Genomic DNA, 17,640 nt, shown 5'->3' with positions numbered 1-17,640 from the left:
TGTTCGCTGTTCGCTGTTCGCTGTTCGCTGTTCGCTGTTCGCTGTTCGCTGTTCGCTGTTCGCTGTTCGCTGTTCGCTGTTCGCTGTTCGCTGTTCGCTGTTCGCTGTTCGCTGTTCGCTGTTCGCTGTTCGCTGTTCGCTGTTCGCTGTTCGCTGTTCGCTGTTCGCTGTTCGCTGTTCGCTGTTCGCTGTTCGCTGTTCGCTGTTCGCTGTTCGCTGTTCGCTGTTCGCTGTTCGCTGTTCGCTGTTCGCTGTTCGCTGTTCGCTGTTCGCTGTTCGCTGTTCGCTGTTCGCTGTTCGCTGTTCGCTGTTCGCTGTTCGCTGTTCGCTGTTCGCTGTTCGCTGTTCGCTGTTCGCTGTTCGCTGTTCGCTGTTCGCTGTTCGCTGTTCGCTGTTCGCTGTTCGCTGTTCGCTGTTCGCTGTTCGCTGTTCGCTGTTCGCTGTTCGCTGTTCGCTGTTCGCTGTTCGCTGTTCGCTGTTCGCTGTTCGCTGTTCGCTGTTCGCTGTTCGCTGTTCGCTGTTCGCTGTTCGCTGTTCGCTGTTCGCTGTTCGCTGTTCGCTGTTCGCTGTTCGCTGTTCGCTGTTCGCTGTTCGCTGTTCGCTGTTCGCTGTTCGCTGTTCGCTGTTCGCTGTTCGCTGTTCGCTGTTCGCTGTTCGCTGTTCGCTGTTCGCTGTTCGCTGTTCGCTGTTCGCTGTTCGCTGTTCGCTGTTCGCTGTTCGCTGTTCGCTGTTCGCTGTTCGCTGTTCGCTGTTCGCTGTTCGCTGTTCGCTGTTCGCTGTTCGCTGTTCGCTGTTCGCTGTTCGCTGTTCGCTGTTCGCTGTTCGCTGTTCGCTGTTCGCTGTTCGCTGTTCGCTGTTCGCTGTTCGCTGTTCGCTGTTCGCTGTTCGTTGTTCGTTGTTCGGTGTTCGTTGTTCGTTGTTCGTTGTTCGTTGTTCGTTGTTCGTTGTTCGTTGTTCGTTGTTCGTTGTTCGTTGTTCGTTGTTCGTTGTTCGTTGTTCGTTGTTCGTTGTTCGTTGTTCGTTGTTCGTTGTTCGTTGTTCGTTGTTCGTTGTTCGTTGTTCGTTGTTCGTTGTTCGTTGTTCGTTGTTCGTTGTTCGTTGTTCGTTGTTCGTTGTTCGTTGTTCGTTGTTCGTTGCAAAATGTAATATGATAACTGATTAGTTTACGGACAATAGTCTGGTCAAAATAGACATTTGAAATAAAAAAAAATGTGTGCGTACGTAGTACGTACTAGTGTACACACGTAAGAAGAGAAACTTCTTTATGACCATATTTTTCAAAAAATAATTTACTATAATATGCAACTTTACAGATAAGAAAAAGATGGCGCGTAACGGAAAAATGTCACGCGTGACGAAAAAATGTTACACTAAATTTTTTTCCAACCCCGATAAAGAAGTTTCACTTCAAAAACTTTGCCTTCAGCAAGCGATACTTATTGCTAGGAAGAAGAGAATGAATAACAACGTAGCAAAACGAAAAAGGTAGACAGTAGTGGCTGAGTTACTTTCAAGATGAATAAATTAAATTATGTAGTTCAATAAAAATAAAAATAAAAATATTTCATTACAATTTACACACATGGCACGATCTGATCCCATACTAAACTTTCGATAGCAAGTAGGTACGTAATCTACAATCGAAACACTAACGAGAGCGTATTTCAAACTAGCTGCGCCCCGTGGTTTCACAAGCATTGCTCCGTTCCTGTTATGGCTGATATATATCCTTCCTCAATAAATAAGCTATCTCACACTGAAAGAATTTTTAAAATCGGACCAGTAGTTCCTGAGATTTACGCGTTCAAATAAACAAACTCTTCAGCTTATAATACATAATTTAAGTATCTTTGTATCTTTTTCTTATCCCTACCACACGTGATTCACGTATTTCTGTAAAGTTGCATATAGTTAGTAAATTATTTTTAGATAACTAAGGTCATAAAGAAGTTTCACTTCTTACGTGTGTACATTAGTACACGCACACATTTTTTTTTAGTCAACCGTTTGGCTTATTATTTAATCCACTTTGAAATGACCTTTAAATAGTAATGTATCATTTGTTAAGGCTGAATGTAACAGATGAAAAAGGTTTATTCTGTGTATATATGTCGGTTTTTATGTAATGCGTTAGAATCTGTGTATTTTTGTGCCTTTTTGTGTCATCGCAGCTGAATGTAACTGATACAAAATTTGTGCTCTTTTTAAATATTTTATTGTGTGAAAAAGTCTGTGTGCTCGCAAGGGTTGTGTTGAGGTATTAAATTCGATTTTTCTGGAATTATGTGTCATTAAATTGTTTGGAATTTTATTAGTATTGGTTTTTCCGTAATTATTAATTCCTTTGAGCTAAGTACACAGATGGTAGGACACCCTGTGTGTTTTTATTTGTATTTCTGTGTCCGTGTTTGTGAGAGCGTTATCTTTTATTATAATGGTGCTTGTTTGTGGCATCGTACATTGTATTTTTGTATTTCTGCGACTATGAATATTTGTATCATGTCCCATCTGTATACTCTTTGCATAAGCGTTAATAAAATAATATTCTAATAAAAACGACCTACTTTAATAAAAAAAGTACTGGAAATAGTTCAAATTAAAAGCATATCAAACGAAATACATTTATTTGACAATGACAGCAAAATGACGGTAGAAATAAATGGGCAGAGGTTCCGCGATAATGTGCGCGCGAGTAGCAGACGAAATGGACGACTCCGCCGCTCGTTCGTTGTTATAAAGGCGCGCCGCACCGCGGTGAGGAAGGCGCGGGGGGTGGCCTTCCGGATTTTACTCCAACAATATTTTAATCACAGAGTAGAAGAGATTAGATTACTAAAATGGGAACATTATGAGCCTATGGACCGCTACATTAGGCACAGCGAAAGACGTGGGTTCGAATCCTGCTACAATGCGGGAGCATTTAATACTGCAATCTAAAATCATTATCTACCTTAGACATGTCGCAGGCAAATTGTATAATCTCGCTGTTTACAAACGCGCGGCATTTTGTAATATGTCGAGAATTCGTAATCAGAAATTTTTGGTTTGGATAAGGGGGTGGGTTAGGTTAGGTTCTTGTTTTTAAAACTACAATTTCTGTGTATTACAAAATGCCGCGCGTTTGTAAAGTGACACGTACGCTGTTTGTAAATAGCGAAATACATCACGAAATACATAATACAATTTGCCTGCGACAGACACAAGATAATCTTACAAAAAAATTTTACGGAAAGACATCTGGAACACGGTGGGGTTTTGGTCGGTAGCAATCCGGCCCCCGGAGAAGGGGCCGTGGGTATCGTTGCAAGATTTCCCCACTTAAAAAAGGGAAAGCTAGATATCACATACCAGAATAAAATATTTTAAGTTCTGTTTGTACCAACTTTATCTAATAAATAGGCATTACAAGACCTACCTCAACATAGAATAAAAATGTTTCCGCCAATGCAACTTTACGTCACTTGCTTTTGAATAAAACATTGCACAGAGTATAAAAAAAAAAATAACTTTAACATATTGTGGAGGAGATACAACATGTCAGGAAGGAAGGTCATTCTGTATGTTGTATCACATGAGAAAATAAATTGATATATCTGTACATTTTTAAAGAATATAGTCTATACTAATATTATAAAGCTGAAGCGTTTGTTTGTTTGAACGCGCTAATCTCAAGAACAACTGGTCCGATTTGAAAAATTCTTTCGGTGTTAGATACGCGAACGTGAGCAAGACCCCGGCGAAAAACTTATGACATTAATATTTACCTGTGAATATAATAATTTCTTTCCTTCTTATTTAAACTTTTAGAGAAATCTTACTTTTTCAGAAACATTTAATTACTAAAACCTAACTATAATATGTAGAAACCTAAGCTTAACTAACCTAACTTTTCCTGAAACCTAACTTTGACAAACCTAACTTTGTCATAAACAACTTTTGATTGAACCTAAATTTTCATAAATCTAACATGCGCAAAAATGTGTGCAAATTAAACAAAATTCTAGAAATTAATTAAAAACAGATTTCATTATAAAATTGTTAGCTTACCGCCCGCGGCTTCGCCCGCTTTGTCTAAAACCTAATAAATTATATACTACTAGCTTTCCGCCCGCGGCTTCGCCCGCGTTTTCAAAGAAAAACCCGTTCCCGTAGGATTTCCGGGATAAAACCTATCCTATGTCCTTTCTCGGGTATTAAAATATCTCTATACCAAATTTCATGCCAATTGGTTCAGTAGTTAAGGCGTGATTGAGTAACAGACAGACAGACAGACAGAGTTACTTTCGCATTTATAATATTAGTATGGATACCTTCCTCTTGAATCGCTCTATCTATTAAAAAAAACCGCATCAAAATCCGTTGCGTAGTTTTAAAGATTCAAGCATACAAAGGGCCGTAGGGACATAGGGACAGAGAAAGCGACTTTGTTTTATACTATGTAGTGATTATTCTAAAGCTTCCTTCTTCAGTAAATAATCATGTCCTATATTTAAAATTTCCGGAGATACCCAAACAATTTTGTTAAGTTGGTTTAGATTAATTATTAATTGAATTAAATGAACACAAATTAACAACAATTATTTCGCCAAAACAAATACCTACCTAGTGTTATTACCAAGAAGCTTATTTCTAACTAGCGGTCCGCCCCGGCTTCGCCCGTGGTACATATTTCGCAATAAAGGTAGCCTATGTTCTTTCTCAGGGTCTAAAGATTATCTGTGCCAAATTTCATCAAAATCGGTCCAGTAGTTTATGCGTGAAAACCATACATACATACATACATACATACATACAAACCTTTCCTCTTTATAATATTAGTATAGATAAGATATAAGCTTCTTGGTTATTACACAAGGTAGGTACTTATGTTGACGAATTTAAAAATTAAACAATTATTTAAGAACCAAGAAGAAGAGATAGTCGGGAAGAAATAAAAACACGTTTATTTATAATAGTTTATTTATTCAATAAAATATAAAATCAAACATTTACAAAATAATATGATAGAAATTACCAATCAGTCTTTTTCGCATACTGTGCCTCGGATTAAGTCACGAACGTTCGCTCTGTAAAATAAAACAACATTAGGATATTCCAATAACTCTATTATGAATTAATTTACTGAAGTGAAACTTCTTTAGGCGCGTTGAGAGTAAAATTTCAAGGTCTCGTCATGACAATACCGTCAAGTCATGGAGTAAGGCGACCATTTTGGTATCTTTGAATCTTGCCAAGGAAGTTTCACTTCTGATACGTATGCCCGGCACATACGCTCTTTTTTAGTATATTTGAACAACTAATCAACATAGATAAATAAATAAATTATCTTCCTTATTTTAATACTAGTTGTGCCATAGAGCTTGCTCTCCTACTCTATCTATAATACTAAATATACATATCTCTTAAATACAAAATCTATGATAATCTCGATGTTCATAATTGTTCTGGCTATGTATTTGTTTCTGAACTTCTTTATGAGGAGTAAGTTTTAATTACAATTTTACATTCAGTTGGATTCAAGAATGGTTTGCATTTTCAATTCGAACGTAACTCCAGGAAAAAGCTAGTATTATTATAGTTACATTTACCTGTGTATATAATAGTTTATTTCTTTCGTGTCCAAAGTAGAGAAAACGAAATTAGGTATCTGATTGACTAGAACCCAGACTTCATCGCCGATTACCTTGAGATCAGCAAAAGCAAATAAAATTAAAAACTTGGACTGTGCAAAAATGAAGGCTATGTTTTTCGTCTTTGTAACTACACAATAAATAGTTGAATTGAGACTCGAGCGAATTCTCATTTTTCCCCCACTACGTCAAGTTCTTTTAGTGTAAACAGGCGTAGAGCATTCTTTCGTTGTTCGTAGTGCGTTCGAAAAGATTCTAAGCAAAGTTCTAATACTGAACAACACTAAATACGAAATTTCGTTTACAGCTTACACTAATAGATCATAAAATAATGCTCTTGCTCTATTCAAGCTCCATATCAGAACTGACCACTTCTACAAAGAAACTTATACAGGGTGTCCCACTGTTGGTATACTAAGCTCAATGGAGGTTATAGTTTTGCATACGCTGAGTACGTAAAAAATACTTATAAAATTCCAGACACATTTTTTTTTTTCAAATAGATGAATTCTATTAAAACTCTGATGTGTACACCCATAACAAGCAACCCGCCCAACTTTTCCACCAGCACGTGAGCTATCGTTTAAGATTTTGTTATTATAGACAAAATGCTCACATTAGAGAAGCGATATACTTATGCCTCCTGTGTGAAGCTAGAGAAGAAAACATGGATTTTCAGGAAAAATTGAGCAAAAAAATTTTTGACGTAATTTTGTTGTTTAAGTATTTTTTACGTGATTAGTGTATGCAAAACTACAAGTCCCTTCGCGCTTAGTATACCAATAGTGGGACACCTTGTATAATAATTAACCCACCAGATATATAAACCAATTTCTCATGATCCTGTGCAGCTATAGCCACATTCTCTGGCTTCAATTCCTTCGTCACCCGCCAGCACAAAATGGCGTCTTGCGCGACATTCGCATAGAACATTGTTTTTGTCCTTGCGTGGTAACCATGGGAACCGCTTTGCGTGTTCTCACCTCTGTTACCTAGAAGCTATGGAATTTTATAAATATTAGCCTTTTATTTTGTAATTTAAGACCAAGAAGCTTATATCTAATACACTGGAGATTTCAATATGAACATTAACTTGTAACAAGAAAATATCACCTTGAATGACACCTGTATGTTTTTTTATCCCTTTCATACCCACTTGCCAAGTTAGGTGTGAAAGAGATAAAAAACATACAGGCGTCATTCAACGTCATATTTTTTTGTTACAAGTTAATGTCATACTGAAATCTCCAGAGTATTAGGGCGTATTCAGAAAGAAAGCTTGAAACTTATAAGCGCTTATCGGCGCTTGTCATGTTCATATATTTTCCTGTCAGTGCTGGTAACCCGCGCAGGAAAATATATGAACATGACAATCGCCGATAAGCGCTTATAAGTTTCAAGCTTTCTTTCTGAATACGCCCTTAGATATAAGCTTCTTGTTTAAGACTATTAGGTTACTTTTAAACCAATAATGTGCGAGGATGTATAGCGAAGAATATGTATTGGTAAATAACCAATAGTATCGCTTCAAACGCTAAACTTCAAACTAAATGAAGCGATATGATTGGTCGTTTACAAACACATTGCTCGTTACGCATCCTCGCACATTATTGGTGAAAAAGCACCTTAATATGGGCTTTCAAAGATAATATATTTATTTATGACACTTCATTGTAAATATAACAGGAATTTAAAATAAATGAATACATAAAATTGGAAATAGGCGGCCTTATTGCTTAAAAGCAATCTCTTCCAGGCAACCATAAAAATAAAGGATATGTAAGACATTGTTAAAAAGCGAGGGCGCATCAAAAAGATAAAAAAAAAGGATAGATAATTCAAATAATTCATTAATTAAAGAATAGACATAGATAATTCAGTATATATTAATCAAGTTATATATTTTATATTATACATACCTACAGATAATAATATGATAATATACTAGTTAAGGAATAAAAAATAAAACTGGTCAAGTGCGAATCGAACTTGCGCACCGTAGTTTCTGTCTTTCTGTTTGTTTCGGCTAATCTCTAAAAAGGCTTACACTTACAGATAGCTGGTGTTACAAGGAGTAACTTTTTTATTCTGATTTTCCCATATTAACTGGGATAAATTATAAATAGGAAAATCTCAATTACTTGTTTATAAATTACTAGATTTCCGCCCGCGGCTTCGCCCGCCTTTTCAAAGGAAAACCCGCATAGTTCCCGTTTACGTGGGATTTCCGGGATAAAACCTAGCCTATGTGTTTATCCAAGTTACCTTCTATATGTGTGCTTAATTTCATTGTAATCGGTTCAGTAGTATTTGCGTGAAAGACATCCTCACAAACTTTCGCATTTATAAGTAATATGAGTAGGATGATGTTTATAATACGATATTAAAATATTACTCACTACATTATTTCCCTTAAAAGAGTTACTCTTCAAATGCTTAGTATCTATAGCATATTCCTGAGTAGAAACTAAAGGATGATAATATGCCATTCTGGAGCCATCTTTAACTTCAGACAAAGCGATGCTGAATAGACCATCCTTCCAGTTAATAACATGACCTAGAAATATAACATTAATAAGAAAATAGCTGTGCCCCGCGGTTTCACCCGCATTGCTCCTCTCCTGTTAATCTTAGCGTGATGATTTATAGCCTATAGCCTTCCTTGATAAATGGGCTATCTAACACCGAAAGAATTTTTCAAATCGGACCAGTAGTTCCTGAGATTGGCGCGGTCAAACAAACAAACTCTTCAGCTTTATAATATTAGTATAGAACTATAGATATACTCGATTCTTGTAGAAAAGTTGTTTAAAGGAAAGTCTCAATCTGGCAGGACACAGATGGTTGATTATCTAATGGTCCGTTTCCGTAAAGAAAATCGACCAGTAAAAGTATAAAGCATTTGCCCCATGCCCCACATGAATACATACATGGAATATGAAACCTAAATATATATATTTAGATTTCATATTCAAAATTATAAATTGCAAAATAGGTAATATAGTAGGTATTCTTTTACGGCCTTACTAATAAAAAGTTAAAGAATAGATAAATTTCTACCATTTTCTACCATAGCTGTGTCCTGCTCTTGCTCACATGAAACGTCAATCATAAAAACGAGACAGGTTATTGCAATAACTAATCCATTGCATAGCGAATGGGTAACATTTTATTAGTAAGACCGTTACTTTATAATAGGTAAACAAAAACAAACTAAGAAAATAGATAGAGAGCTCCGTCACGCTGGAACCTACTACATTTATTGGCATCGTTTGTAGGTAAAATAGGCTGAAAAAAAGTAAGGTTTTTTTTAAAGCGGGTTCCAGCGTGACGGAGCTTAGATAGAGCCGGTTTCACCGCTTACTGATAATATCCGTGATTGGTCACTTTTTTATCAAAAATGTAATACATTATTTGTAACTTTAACTGACAGATAAGCTAGAGCATATCATGAAGCTATGAAACCAGTTCTTAATATTCTTTCCTACTATCAAAAACACATACCAGCAACAGTGAAATTCAAAGATCCTTCGTCATGCGCAAACGAAGGATCCTGAATCCTCCAACTATCCATTTTGGCGAGAGAAAACACAATCATTCCCTCTGTAGCTAAGTCATTTATGTATGCGTATGCGTCGTTACAATTATCAGCTGTTACGTCTACCGTTATTGATGTTAGACCTGCAATTAATAATAATTCTCAATATATAATACACTAGCTGTGCCGCGCGGTTTCACCCGCATTACTCCGCTCCTGTTAGCATGATGATATATGTATAGCCTATATTACTCGTGGATAATGTAACTTTCGAATGGTGAAAGAATTTTTAAAATCGGTCCAGTAGTTTATGAGCCTATTCATTACAATCAAACAAAGAAAGTTTTCCTCTTTATAATATTAGTGTGGATAATAGCATTGACAAATAAACAACAACAGTCTGCAGTCACGTTCAAAATTGTCCTGAGTTAAACTATGCCTACGCGTGTAGTAAGCAGAGTTTTGTAATGAGTGATACAATAGACTTTGAGCATTACGCCCACGACATAAAGTGCTAATTTCAATAAATGTTTTATTAATTTATACGACCTTTTAACCATCATTAAACATTATTTATTACAGACTAGCTTTCCACCCGCAGCTTCGCCCGCGCAGTCAAAGAAAAACCCGCATAGTTCCCGTTCCCGTGGGATTTCCGGGATAAAACCTATCCTATTTTCCGGGGTAAAAGTAGCCTATGTCCTTCGGGTATCAAACTATCTCTATACCAAATTTCATGCAAATTGGTTCAGTAGTTAAGGCGTGAATGAGTATTACACAGACAGACAGAGTTACTTTCGAATTTATAATATTAGTATGGATTTTACCTACTGTTATGCGTAATTTTATCAAAAGTACCTAATACCAATCCAATAAGACACATTTCTGCTTTCTAAAATTAGTCATAAAGAAAAGTTCTTACCTCCGGGTGTTCTTTCGTTAATAAGATCGGAATCTTTGAGTTCATATGTTAATATATGTTTGTCAGTTTTTAAATCATATATCACAATCGTTGGCTTCTGGACTTGACGCCTTTCTCCTGAAAAATAATATAAAAATGGGAAATAATATTTTTAAGCTATTGCATAGCTTCTATCGCGGGCCTTGAGCGCGGGGACCGAATCCAGAAATTACGTAACGAAAAACCTCACGCTCCCCACTCCGACGGGCGCGGAGGTGTGACTTGAAGGCATAGCATGCAATAGCTTTACCGCGGCAGTCCCCGAGTGCCACACGTCTTTTTAACTTAATGATCAGCAATAGAGAGTGTAGAGCTCTGAATGAAACAATTATTGTCAATTTGTTTTTTAGGGTTCCGAATCTCAAAAGGAAAAACCCTTATCTGTGTAATCACTTTGTTTTCCGTCTGTCTGTCTGTGAAAAATCAAACTTATAAACCAACGCAATCAAAAAATATAGCCTATTGCATACATTCGAAAGGGACTCTTACAGTGAACATCATCTAATACTAGCACAGATAAAGGAATAATAATTGTGAAAAGTATAAATTTACAATACAACAAAACAGATTTATACGGAACTCTCGTTGCGTGAAAACGACTTGAACTTGGCCGGTTTTCATGTATGTTACGATCGTGAATAATGTAAAAAAAACAGTCTAAGTAGTAAAAGTTACTAGTAGTAATACCTATATATTCTCCATCAACTTACCAGGTACTTCCAACAGACCAGTATCTACCATCCATAGTCGTCCACAAACATCCACCCTCGGTCTATAAACTGAGACGAGGTCGTGTATGGTCTCAATACTGGGATATGGTCGAAGGGATGGGGATGTTTCGGATAGCATTGCGTAGTTTAGAGTGGATGGTATGCCTGTAAAACAATGCAGTTAATAATCACTGTCACTACATAGTATAAAACAAAGTCGCTTTCTCTGTCCCTATGTATGCTTAAATCTTTAAAACTACGCAACGGATTTTGATGCGGTTTTTTTTAATAGATAGAGTGATTCAAGAGGAAGGTTTTAGTATATAATTTTTATGTTTTAGACAAAGCGGGCGAAGCCGCGGGCAGAAAGCTAGTATATAATAAAAATCATAAAAAATTGAACATTTTTTGTTTAAGTAGACATCTTTTGGCGCTTTTGAATCATGATCTACTTATTTATGGACAAGTTTAGTGATGTTATATTTAAAATGCTTTTATTAGCTTCACCTGTATGTTTGTATGTAACCGCCTTATTTTGACTTAAACTTTAAATATACTGATTTTATTCAGTTTGGATCTGTGAGGATACAATAATTTCATCGTACCGGTGCATCAAACGAGCAAATGCTCATTCTAAGCCTTGTCCAATTCTTTTAGTGTAAACAGGCGTAGAACATTATTTCATTGTTCTTAGTGCGTTCGAAAAGATTCAATGCAATGTTCTAATACTGTACAACACTGATGAATACGAGTTTTCGTTTAGGTACTCTAAAAGGTCACGAAAGAATGACTTACGATTGCTTGCTCTATGTTCGTTAGATGCAAATGTTTTTTTTTTTAAAGTGAAACTTTTATTACATCATCTCAAACTTTTTGGTCTGTGTAACGCATGTCGCGTGACGGTCGGCTGCCGAGTAGGTATAAAGCAGTGTTCGGAGTCATTTTCGTACAAATACGATAATTTTGTGCCTAAGTTTCACTTTTACCGTGGTTTCATAAAACCACACAACATTTTTTTTTTATATTTTTTTTTCAGTTTTTCTGTATTGTGGCAAATAAATGTTTATTTCTTTCTAAACTTACCATATCTCCTCCTAGGTACAGTCACAAAGACCCTGTCTTTATAATATTCGAAACCAATCGGCACATTATTGTATTGTATGAAGAACTTTTCACTGTCGTTTACATGGTCCGGAAAAACTACTCTATCTGCTTTTCTTTCGAAATTAGCGTCGCGTCTGTCTGTAAATAATAAATTTAATTAAAAAGTTAATAAAATGTTACTTTTATTCATCTCTACTTTTTAGTCCTTCATTTTATTATCTACTAGCGGTCCGCCCCGGCTTCGCCCGTGGTACATAATATTTCGCAATAAAAGGTAGCCTATGTCCTTTCTCGGGTATCAAAATATCTCCATACCAAATTTCATGCAAATTGGTTCAGTAGTTTAGGCGTAATTGAGTAACAGACGTCAGACAGACAGACAGAGTTACTTTCGCATTTATAATATTAGTAGGGATTTTTCTCTGGTTTCAAAGGTTTTGTAAAAAATCTCTTAGGTATTTAGATTTTTTGACAACAATATACATTAAAAAATTTTATATTTATAATGAGACTTGTTAGTTATAATATGTTTTTATGCAATTTTCACATTCTTTTAAATTTTTGAACCTGTTATTTTTCTGGGAATGAGATGTTTCAACGCTGTTATGTGTAATAAGATACCTACCTATAAGCTACGCCACTCTCTAGCCTAACTATCTCACAGACACAAAAATATCACAAAATCATTCCGTTGCGACTTGAAAGACATAGTTACAAGCAAACAAACTTTCACATTTATAATAGTATAATCAAAGGGTTTGCATATTAATGGTATTAAATATATTAAAATTAAAATACTATAAAATGGCTTTTAAGTAAATTAAAATGTATACTAAACTAGGTATTTTTTAAAAAGGCAGTCTAATTATAATTTGAAAGAATTGATTAAACTGCTTATAATAATTAATGAATAGATAGGAACTACGAATAACAATTAATACATTTTGATGTATATTTATATTTGATTGTCGCAGTTAAAGAGCGTTACCAGCCATTCAATTAAATGCCTAAAATTAATTATTTAACGGTGGCGCATTCTCGGCCTAAAATTTTATGAATTGACTAGGCAAGTATTTAACTGTTAGAGATCTTTGACTGCGGTTGGATTGAATGGCTGAATATTGTATATAAACTAACCGGCACCGCCAAGTGAAGAGGCTAGGCCATTTATTAAACGGCTAATAAAATTAGTAAGTTGCCTGCGACATCTATTAATACCATATAGTGCATAATATTATACTTATGATAAAAACTTCACACAACAAAATATCATTTTGATAACCCCTTTAATTAATAGTTCAATTAAATATTATAATTTGAGATAAAAATGTAAGTATTTTGAATACAATTTTTTAAATACAATTAAATTTTATTTATTTTGTTTCTATTGTTCATATATCGTCATTTTGTTTGAGCAGTTTGTCTCGTTTCTAAAAAACAGCTATGTCTTCAAGACTATGTTTATAATACTGAAACTATAGTATAAAACAATGCAATGGTCCTTCTAACTTGGTATTAATTAACATTTTTTTCAATTTATCATAAGTAATTAATATATTGTGGGAAGGTCATCTTTACATGTTTAAAAACGTCTATAAATTGAACAAACTAGAATCACATTAAACTTATATATAATTTAATATAAAAATATATACTTATTTATTAAAATAGAAAACTCACAAAAAACACCATCAAAATTGTAATCTATTTGCTTCCAAGCAAATACACGCTTCACAGCTTCATGTTTATAACTTATAGATAAACAAAATAAATGTAATAAAAATATGATTATTATACGCGACATCTTCACGCGTAATGCTAGATGTAACTGGTTTTTTACAACCATTTGGTTCAGTGGACTTTCCTTGTTTATTAAAAACCGGTCAAGTACGACTAACGCAAAATATAGACGCCTGATGATTTTTTCTGGTTGTTGTTGTTCTACGTTTTTGCTATAAAATCAGTCAGGCGTAACAGATTTATTATATTTTGCGTGTTTTATTGGCATTTATGACTTGACTTCGTCGTAAACATATAATTTGAAGAGCGTTTGATTTCCTTTTTTCTATCTACAATACTTTTTTATTGGTTATCCTACCTAAGTTTTACTTTTGAGTTTTGACCTTTCGCAGTTTTTGTGAAACTAAAAAAGCATATAAACTTTATTGTTAAACACAATCAATATTTCTAATAAATGTGCTACAAAATTAGAATCTTCTTCATTATTTATTATTTGCTTATTATTGCTTATTATTTGATGGTACAAAAAACGCGGTAATGTTTTAATAAAAATATCCACCTATAATTATAGACTGCATTACTATTTACTGTCTATGCATTTAAATCGAAATTACTAATTGCTCGCTGCACAATAACAACTTGATATAGGTACAATATGTTTGTTGTAAATTTGACGTGTAATTAAATCCACAGCCATTTAAAGAGTATTTATTACAATTACTTAAACATAATAAGGTAACGGCACCAGTCGTGGACAAGCATCCAGTAATGGACAAAATAAATATTAAATTTAAATATTAAGGCCAAAATTAACGTTATATAATTTGGCAATACTTAAAATAAAAGTTTGGTTCATAAGCTATCAGAATACGACACTTCATCTTATTCGGCCAAAATGTTTGAAGATGGCAGAACGTTATGTTTAGTTGCTGCGACTCGTTTCGAAGAAATCCGTTTTTACTAAGGAAATCCTTAAGGAAGTGAGGACACAATTTTGGTTATAAAAATTTTTGTATAAATGTCAGCAAAATTTGATATTACTTTTATTTATAGTAGTTAAGTGTACGAAATATTACACGATTTAGTATCATGATAGGTTATGTTGTTTAAATAAAATTCTTCAGTGTCCATAACTGGATTTAATTCTATGGATATATCCATTTATGGACATATGTCGAAAATAAACTTTTTTTAAAGTTATTATTTACATGCGCTTCTCTGTATTGTCTTTTCTTTCTGATTAATAATATATTTATCACGACCATTTCAAACAAAGGGTTCCAATATTGTACAACAATTGTCCATGACTGGATTTGCTTTGGTTCCTATAATGGACATTGATATTTTTGTTAAAATTACACTAATGGGTCCAACAACATAATATCTATCTAAACATGAAGAATATATTTTAGAACAATGGGTCATTATGTGCTGTGCGACTCGTTCTCGGCTTCATGCTCTATCACTGCTTAGAGAAGTCGCATACTTATGCGTATTGTAACGCATCTATCATAGAGAGTTCTCTGATGAACTGTTTGGATCGCTGTCTGCTGCTAAATTCCACCACCATATAGCATACACGCTTAAATTTCATCCACACCATCTTGACAACAGTTAAAAAAAGCTTTTTGCCTCGTGCTATAATTTGGAATCCATTGTAGCACGAGGGTGCTACAATTTGGAACCCATATCGATGGACCGATCAGATCGGCTGCTGGCGGATTCAGATTGGCAATTCACTTCACGAGTGTAGCGGAATGCCAGGAAACAGAGAGATATGGTGGAACATCGTGAAGCGGGTAACATCTACCCCCCAAACCTCATGTTGACCACGTTCGCTCTGACTAGAGTGATATAACGAAGAAGAAGAATTCCCAAAATGGATGGAATGGCAGTACTTTTTAGTTATATTTTTCATCCCTGACTTATTGAGAAAAAAAAAACAATATTGGTGTTTCGTAACGGACATAACTCGTATTTAACGATGCATTTGTCCAATTTTTGCCTAGAAAATGGAAATTAAGACTGTTTTAAATATTATAAGTATGAAAAATAATTATTAAGTACTATTTTTCATAAATGCATCCCCGATTTATTGTATTCCAATCATCATTTTCAAGATTCTATTGCTAACTATAAGTCTTCTCCAAGTGTAAATAACTGGAGAAACAACATTAGGTACAGTCCATAAATGGGTGTTCATAACTGGATGTTGTCCAAAACTGGATGTCCATCATTAGATTTTTCACTGTCCAACACTGGTGCAAAAAAGTGGTTTTTTAATTTATAAATAACTTCTTTATTTATGCATTGTAATCTTTTTTCTAACATTGGTTACGTTAAACTAACATTGAACTAAAGGTATAACTAAACAATATCCAATAAAGTTAAAAAACCTACGAGAAATTTGTAAAAAACTTCAATTTTTTCCTTAATCTGTACAAGACTGGTGCCGTTACGTTACCTGTGTATATAACATTATCGTAACACATTTGGTTTATAAATATAAATTGCACCCTCAACGTCTTACTGTGTATTTATAATAATACCTAAGGTTATTTTTTTATTGCTGCACTTTAAAAAAATGCTTAGAAATTAAAGATTTTAACAGATTTTAAACGCGATTTATTCATTATATTATTACGTTATAGGTACCTATTAACGTTTCGTACACGTTGCAGCGAGCGTGGTCTTGGTGACCAATCTTAATATATATATATAAATCTCGTGTCACAATGTTTGTCCTCAATGGACTCCTAAACCACTTAAGGCTGCAGTCTAGCAAAATTGCGTTTTCAACAAGTTATTTGACAATTTTTTCCCGGCTAATGAAATGATAAACTGAATTTTTTTTTTCTTGTTTATCAATTAGTGTTATATACGCAATGCGCGTGAATTTTTTCACATTTATAAAGTTACTTTATGTTACCTTAATCAGGCCTTCAAGATAAGTCTCTTTCCCCCAAAATCATTTCGAGCTAAGTTTGTGCACTCACTACGTTGCAACCGATTACAATTTACACAATCTGATCAGCGCATTATTATCCTTATATAGTCGTTATTAAAAACTGCTGAATACAATTGCCGAAAAACTTATGATTTTCTTAATTAGAACGTTATAAATTCATTAAATTTCCCATTTTTTGCCTCACAAAATCGATTGATAAATACTGCTAAAAGTTATTTTTTCCATTAATTTATTCGAGTTGGTTGAAGACCAATGAGTATAATGTAATCCCTTAAAAAAATTTTTTTTTTAATTTTGATAATTTTTTAAATATTAAAAAAATATCGAATTAGTCGCGCTCCTTGGGCCGGAGCGTTCTGACGTGTGCTCTACGCTCGATTTTCCTTCATACCGAAGTGAAAGTTGCTCTACTTCATTAAATTTAATATTTTTGTTAATTGATTATTTTTATCTTAGTTTTGTGCAAATATTCGTATTTTTAAACATTTGATTTCGATATGGAAAATATACAAAAAAAATACGCGTGTAACTACTAGAAAAAAAATTATCTTCGAACATAAAGTTAATGAAACCAAATAGATTGCAAAGGTGATTGGCAACAATTTCTTTATTTTACGGGGTGTCAGTAAAGGGATGTATATTTCTTTAAAACTAAAGTAAGCTCATAAATTTTCTTATAATATAATTTTTTTGAAGTTCCAAAAATGTTTATTTTTCGTTTGAGAAATACGAAATATAATATAAACTTGTATTGAGAACTTGAACTTCCCAAGTTCATCCGGGGAAATCCCCACACGGGGAAAATGATTTGTTTACTCCAAAATTGATCCGAGGTGTTTTAATTTTTTCTTCTAGTCATTTTCAACGTAGTGGCATGTTGTTTGATTATTAATTTTGTAACTTAAATACAGGATGTTGGTTTTATATTCTGATCTTACAGACGCGCTGACAAATTTTGTCCACCATTTCTAGTTTAGTCTACCAACTCT

The 17,640-nt window shown here is 34.4% G+C and overlaps 1 protein-coding gene across 2 annotated transcripts; it reads right to left on the bottom strand.

The window, feature by feature from the left end:
• Nucleotides 1-4,941: 4,941 nt before the first annotated feature.
• LOC149475137 (L-dopachrome tautomerase yellow-f-like) lies at nucleotides 4,942-13,773 on the bottom strand. 2 transcript variants are annotated; one of them, XM_089713642.1, is made up of 9 exons: nucleotides 13,624-13,773; nucleotides 11,923-12,081; nucleotides 10,840-11,004; nucleotides 10,091-10,207; nucleotides 9,135-9,311; nucleotides 8,030-8,187; nucleotides 6,449-6,629; nucleotides 5,589-5,694; nucleotides 4,942-5,066 (listed from the first exon to the last, which is right to left on the bottom strand). In XM_089713642.1, the coding sequence occupies exons 1-9, from the start codon at nucleotides 13,745-13,747 to the stop codon at nucleotides 5,018-5,020; spliced, it is 1,236 nt and encodes a 411-aa protein (XP_089569768.1). In that variant the 5' UTR covers nucleotides 13,748-13,773; the 3' UTR covers nucleotides 4,942-5,017. The 2 variants fall into 2 exon arrangements, with proteins under 2 accessions (XP_089569768.1, XP_089569769.1); XM_089713643.1 differs by lacking the exon at nucleotides 11,923-12,081.
• Nucleotides 13,774-17,640: the final 3,867 nt, after the last annotated feature.

Source organism: Colias philodice, chromosome 31, assembly GCF_061535455.1.
Source record: "Colias philodice isolate Cphi_HAF_F1 chromosome 31, ilColPhil1 Martin Lab GWU primary, whole genome shotgun sequence".
Classification (NCBI taxonomy): Eukaryota; Metazoa; Arthropoda; class Insecta; order Lepidoptera; family Pieridae; genus Colias; species Colias philodice.
The sequence above is the reverse complement of the archived record's forward strand: the minus strand, read 5'-3'. Positions and strand labels throughout refer to the sequence as shown.

What these genes read in the sequence shown, in the direction of transcription:
- LOC149475137 (XM_089713642.1), bottom strand. Translation starts at nt 13,747, where the DNA reads ATGTCGCGTATAATAATCATATTTTTATTACATTTATTTTGTTTATCT. An exon ending in TAACGAAAGAACACCCGGAG is followed by an intron (nt 9,312 to 10,090) that starts GTAAGAACTTTT and finishes TATTAATTGCAG; the next exon opens with GTCTAACATCAATAACGGTA. An exon ending in TTTGAATTTCACTGTTGCTG is followed by an intron (nt 8,188 to 9,134) that starts GTATGTGTTTTT and finishes TTATATTTCTAG; the next exon opens with GTCATGTTATTAACTGGAAG.